The sequence below is a fragment of the Tasmannia lanceolata genome, unplaced genomic scaffold (assembly GCF_043159265.1).
Source record: "Tasmannia lanceolata isolate RefF3 unplaced genomic scaffold, GAP_Taslan_0.1 ptg000008l, whole genome shotgun sequence".
NCBI classification, from domain to species: domain Eukaryota; kingdom Viridiplantae; phylum Streptophyta; class Magnoliopsida; order Canellales; family Winteraceae; genus Tasmannia; species Tasmannia lanceolata.
The window spans coordinates 8,929,001-8,935,000 of record NW_027518685.1 but is presented as its reverse complement, the minus strand read 5'-3'; the positions used below and the strand labels follow the sequence as shown (position 1 = coordinate 8,935,000).

Sequence of the window (6,000 nt, the reverse complement as noted above, 5' to 3'; positions counted from 1 at the left end):
CTTTCAACTCCCAAACAATCCCTTCTAGTCCAGTTAAGGTCAGTTCTTATCCTAAGTTGGTTTATTACTTCTTTTATATTATCATTAAAAAATGACTTATTTTATATTCGGCTCTGTTTAATTTTTTAGACTACTTACTTAAACATGCCAATGTGAAGGAAGATCTAAGGGTCTCAGATTGCTTCTAAGACATGAAAGAGACTTACCATACAACATACATCAAGTTGCTGCTAGCCATGTCTTCTTCGCTTAAATTTAGTTGATTTTGATTCTTGATTAAGAAGGAAGGGGAAGAGAAGGGTAGAAGAGAAGAAAATGAAAGAAAAGAAAAATGGGAAAGGAAGTCGTCGGTTATCTTGGTGAAACCCATGACTTCAATATGTTTGGTCTTATAATGTATATGGTTATGGCCAATGTTGATAGCTGCTTGATTATCACAACAGTCTCATAGGACCATAAACCTTCATTCCTAGCTCACACAAAAGAATCCTCAACCATAGAAGTTCAGCTACCCCATGAGCCGTTGCTCTGTATTCCATTTCAACACTTGATCTTGTAACCACAGATCTTTTTTTGCTCCGTTCAATTAGATTACCACCTTCAATGGTACCATAGCATGAAAAAGATCCACAATCATCAATGGCACCAGCCTGGTCGGCATCAGTAAAGTTTTCTACCTTCAGGTGGCCATGTTTGGAAAATAAAATTCCCTTTCCTGAATTAGACTTTAGGCACCTCAAAATTCTGTTGGCAATATCCAATTGTTGAACTTGTGGTTCATGCATAAGTTGACTGACCACGCTCATAGCATAAGCTATATCTGGCCTAGTTAGGGCACATATAAAGAAGTCAGCAGCTAGTCTTTGATACATATTCCGACTGTCAAGTAGCTCTCTCTCACACACTGAGTTTCTGATCGGTGTCAATTCAAGTATATGCTTGTTTAGCTCACGACTTTCCTGTGTCCTTGAGAAGATCCAACACATACTTTCGCCGTGATATGAAAATTTCCTTCTTTGAACGGATAATTTCAATTCCTAGGAAGTATTTCTGATCTCCCAAATCTTTTGTTTCAAATTCTTTGGCTAGAAGTTATTTCATTCTTTTGATTTTTAGTGGATGATCTCCTATCACCCCTATATCATCAACAGACATAATGAGAGCATTAAAAAGCTTTCCCTCTATTAATAAACAAGCAGTGGTCTGTTTAACTTTGTTTATATCCAACTCTTTTCATCACACTGCTAAATCTCTCAAACCAAGTCCATGGACATTGTTTGAGGCCATAAATGGACTTTTTCAAACCACACACCTTACCTTGATTTTCTGCCATTTGAAATCTCAGAGGCATCATAGATATTTTGTTTTCTAGATGTCCACCCAAAAAGGCGTTCTTCACATCGAGTTGATATAGTGTCCAAAAATAATTTGCAGCAAGAGTGCAAATTCATTTTCGCCACATGAGTAAAAGTCTCCTTACATTCCATTTTATTGATCTGTACGTATAACCTTTTGCAACCAGCCTCACCTTGAATCTTTCAATAGCCCATCAACCCTGTGTTTGACTGTGAACACCCACTTGCATCCCATTGGTTCTTTTTCCCTTAGGTAAGTTAACCATTTCCCAGGTGTTATTTTTTCAACAATGTCTTCATCTCTTGTATCATTGACTCCTTACATTTTGGTTGTGATATAGCCTCTGCAACACTACATGGATCAAACATGGAAGAAATAATAGAAACAAAGGCAAAATATGAAATAGATTGAGAATAATAGGAAACAAACTCAGGAATAGGATGAGAGGTTGAGGTATGCTTCCCTCTTTGTAAGGCAATAGCTAGGTCAAATAAGTCACATTTCCCTTTACGTAAGGCAATAGGGGGATCAAGATCATTTGCAATAGGAGTGGGTATAATAATAGGGTCAAACGTCAATAGAAACAATTGGAGAATCAAGGGAAACAATACTTGAATCTTATTGCAGAGGTTCTAATTGGTGTGGAAGATCTGTTGTGACCTCTCCCGTCTATCTCCCCAACTGCACCCGTAATTTCCTTTGGCATGGTAGAAACAGTAGGATCGACTTCAACATCAGAAATAGATTGGGAGGAAAGCCTCCCTCTCAAGTAGCATCGACTTCAACATCAGAAATAGATTGGGAGGAAAGCCTCTCTCACTTCCCTTAAAGAGAGGCACATGAGGGCTGAAAATAGGGACAAGACTTAAAAAAAGTGATAGACGCAAAATACTTCCCAGACACAGTACCAAGACACTTGTACCCTTTTTTAGTGGAAGAATATCTAAGAAAGACTCCTCTAAGGAATTTGAAACAAAAGACTTGGGAGACTTAAAAAAATGTGTTCATTTTATTGCTTGGATAAAAAGGAAATAAGCAATATTTTGCAAGTTGATCAAGTCTAACATGCCATAACCTAACTTGATCTTCCCCACTGCTATGAACACTATGAGACTAACTTGCCAATGGTGGTCCCGGTGGATGGTCCAGGAGGTGCAAGCCATTAGCTTTAGGATTAAAGATTCTTGAGTTGCGTAAAAATTTTGAAATTTGCAATGAGTAGTACCCAAAATCAACCTAATTGAAAAGTGGTGCCATACTATCTTTTCAAGTCCAAAAGACCGTTTTACCACTAAGTGCAAATAAAGCACATAATACCGTCATCTTCTTCTCCCTCTCATTTTTTCAGTTTTTCATACCTGCAACTCCTAAGAAGAGAAGAAGAGGAAGAAGAAGAAGAGGAAGAAAAAAATTCCGTTTCGTCTCGGCATTTGAACTGTGGGAAGGGTGGACGGTAGTGTGCCATAGCAAGGAAGTTCAGCAGGTATCCATTCAGCATTGGAGCCCTCCTCAAGAAGGGCACTTTAAATTAAATTTTGATGGTTCAAGCTTGGGCAACCCAGGCCCTGCAGGGATTGGTGGAGTATTACGAGATAGCAACGGTGTCGTCCTAAAGGCTTTTTCTGGCCCACTCGGCATAGCGGATTCGAATGAGGCTGAGGTAAGGGCAGCGCATCAAGGCATTGTAAGCTTGGTTAGGGAAATATCAGACAACTGTGTTGTGGAGGGTGACTCGCTGAATGTTATAAGATGGCTCAGGGGACCTCGGACTCCCCCGTGGCGCTTTCTTAAATTCTTTGACGAGATTACAGATATCTTACAGGGGCGGCCGGTAACTTTTAAACATGTGAGGTGCTCTGCTAATGACGTAGCAGACAAGTTAGCAAAAGTTGGCGTATCGCTGCAGGCTTTAGAACTGTATGATTTTCTCCCGCCCTAATTGTATTACCATAGTTTGTTTTATTTTCCTGTGTTGTAAGGGGGACACCCTCAGTCTTCTTTTAATATAATTGCTACCATTCAAAAAAAAAAAGGAAGAAAAAAAAAGGAAGAAGAAAAAAAAAGGGGAAGAGGAAGATGATGAAGAAGGAAAAAGAAGAATCCATGTTGGAAAAAATGAAAAGAAGAGGAAGAAGGGAAAAAGAAGAAGAATCAATGTCGGAAAAATGGAAGGCAGTAGAAATTGAAAATAGAAAGAAGAAAAAAGAAGAATCGACACCGGAAAAAATGGAAGGTGCCCGAAAAAAATGGAAGACGGCGGGAAAATGGAAAAGAAGAGTAAGAAGGAAAAAGAAGAATTGATGCTAGAAAATATGGAAGACACCGGAAAAATAGAAGAACACCTGGAATCAACCAAACTCGGGATCATCTGGATCTGACTCGGGGTCAGCTTGGTCTGACTCGGGGTCATTGCTCATCTCAAGGTCATTTTGGTCTGACTGGGGGTCATCTCGGTTGACTGGGCTTGGTCGACTCAGGGTCACCCCGTATGACTCGGGATCATCTCGGACTGACTCGGGGTTAGTCCAAGATGAGCGATGACCCCGAGTCAAACCCGGATGACCCCGAGTTTGACTGAGGTGACCCCGGTCGATTCTAGGCGCTTCCATTTTTTCTGGCGTTAATTCTTCTTTTCCCTTCTTCCTTTTCTTTTCCATTTTCTAGGCACGTTCAATTTTTGCCAGAATCGATTCTTCTTTTTCCTTTTTCCTCTTCATTTCCATTTTCTGGCACCTTCTATTAATCCGGTGCCTTCCATTTTTTCCGGCATCGATTCTTTGTTTTTTACCTTCTTCCTCTTCTTTTCCTTTTTTTCCCGCCAACTTCCATATTTTCCGTCATCGATTCTTCTTTTTACTATCTTCTTCCTTTTTTCCATTTTTTTCCGGCGTTGATTCTTCTTTTTCCTTCTTCACCCTCTCCCTCTCCCTCTTCTTCCTCTTCCTTTTCTTCTTATTTTTCTTCTTCCTCTTCTTAGGAGTTGCAGAGATGAAAAACTGGAAAATGAGTAGAGAAGATGATGGTATTCTGTGCTTTATTTTCACTTAGGGGAAATATGGTCTTTTGAACTTGAAAATATAGTATGACACCCCTTTTCAATCAAGTTGATTTTGGGTGCCTTTCGTTGCAAATTTCATAATTTTTATGCAACCCAAGAGTCTTTAATCCTTAGCTTTACAGTCGCATCCAATCATCTTCCTACTAACCAGATCCTGAAACACCAAACGGGCAGGGGGAAAGAAAAAAGGTGATTGCAAAGATTAATAACTTCTTTCCCAAAGATGGTGGTTAAGGAGCAACCAGCTACGGTCACCTTATCTCAACTAGAATAAATATGATAGAAAGAAAAAAGGTCAGACAAACTTGTCATATGATCAGATCATCAGACACACCAAAATTGATAATCCAAGAGGGGGACTATGAGAGGATAGACTAGCATGGTTTGCAGAGACATGAGTACCTGAGTGGCTGAGTGTGCAAATGAAGAGGAAGCACTTGAGACACCACCGTCTAGTTGAGATAACAAGCGACGAAGGTACTCTATCTCTTCCCAAGCTGAGGTCTACATATCTGAGGTAGTAGAACCAACAGAAGCGGTAGTGGGAGTGGTAGTCATCTGTGAGGATGTAGAAGTGGTCATGGTTTTAAAATTCCAGCGAAACAGACACGACATGACCGAAATGTTTCTGTTTCCATTTCCACCAAAATGATACCGAAACCAAAATGCATTAAGAAATCAAAATCATAAGTATGTTTTACTTATTTATATTTATATGAATCGCATATGAAATGTGGTGTATGTATTTTGTATAAATATTTACATGAATTTCATGTGAAATGTGGTATGTACTGAATTATCATACATGCGTGACAGCGCATGTCACTTGGTGTTCGTTGTCATTAAACCATTGTGATGGTTGCCTTTCTTATGTGATGGTTTCTAAGTGTATATTTGTGCTTATTCTTGTGTTTCATGAATTTTCATCTTAAAATTTTATTATTTTCCTATGTTTCTGTGTGTTCAGGATTTTCACCGAAATTTCTAACCGAAACCGAAATGTTTCTGTTTCATTATAACCGAAAACCGAATCCGAAACCAAAATTTAAAACCTTGGACGTGGTTGCGGCAACAATTTCATTTGATCGCTTCCTTTTGTTAAATAGTGTTGGCCGCTTGACCTTCTCTCAACACATTTCTTTATTGAGCCTGGATTCACCAGTGTTCGCACACTAACTAATCTTTGTCATCAATTTTACATTGAAACCACCTTAGTTGTGTCGTCTTTAGTGCGTTGCATGGCCTTTTTGTGGCTTTCTTCCCTTCGGACAAGAGAAAAAACCCGACTCAAAGGAGGAACCACCTGAATGAGAATTTGCTATCTAGTAATATCATATTCCTAATTTAGTCATGCCAGGAACTCGGTTACTTAATTTCTCTTTATTAATTTATGATATTGCTCTTCATCTTATGGGTCCTTCCACTTGATCACTTGCAGATGATCCATCTCCTCCTACAAATTTCAGAGGGTAAAGTAGTACAAGGATAGGACTTTCCTTCTTTGACGAAGACTTGCTATATGTTGCCGAAGCTGATGCACCAAGCTGCATTCTGAACTTAGGAATATTTCTCATGCGGGCCATCCC

At 39.4% G+C, this 6,000-nt stretch overlaps 1 protein-coding gene across 2 annotated transcripts in view; it reads left to right on the top strand.

The window, feature by feature from the left end:
* The window catches only part of LOC143884248 (glutamine-dependent NAD(+) synthetase-like), a 33,908-nt gene that overhangs the window by 14,221 nt on the left and 13,687 nt on the right, over nt 1-6,000 (top strand). For both annotated transcript variants that reach the window (XM_077387713.1, XM_077387712.1), the window contains exon 6: nt 1-38. This exon is cut by the window's left edge and continues 97 nt beyond it. In XM_077387713.1, the coding sequence (XP_077243828.1) occupies nt 1-38 (38 nt within the window). The remainder of the gene's footprint in view (nt 39-6,000) is intronic.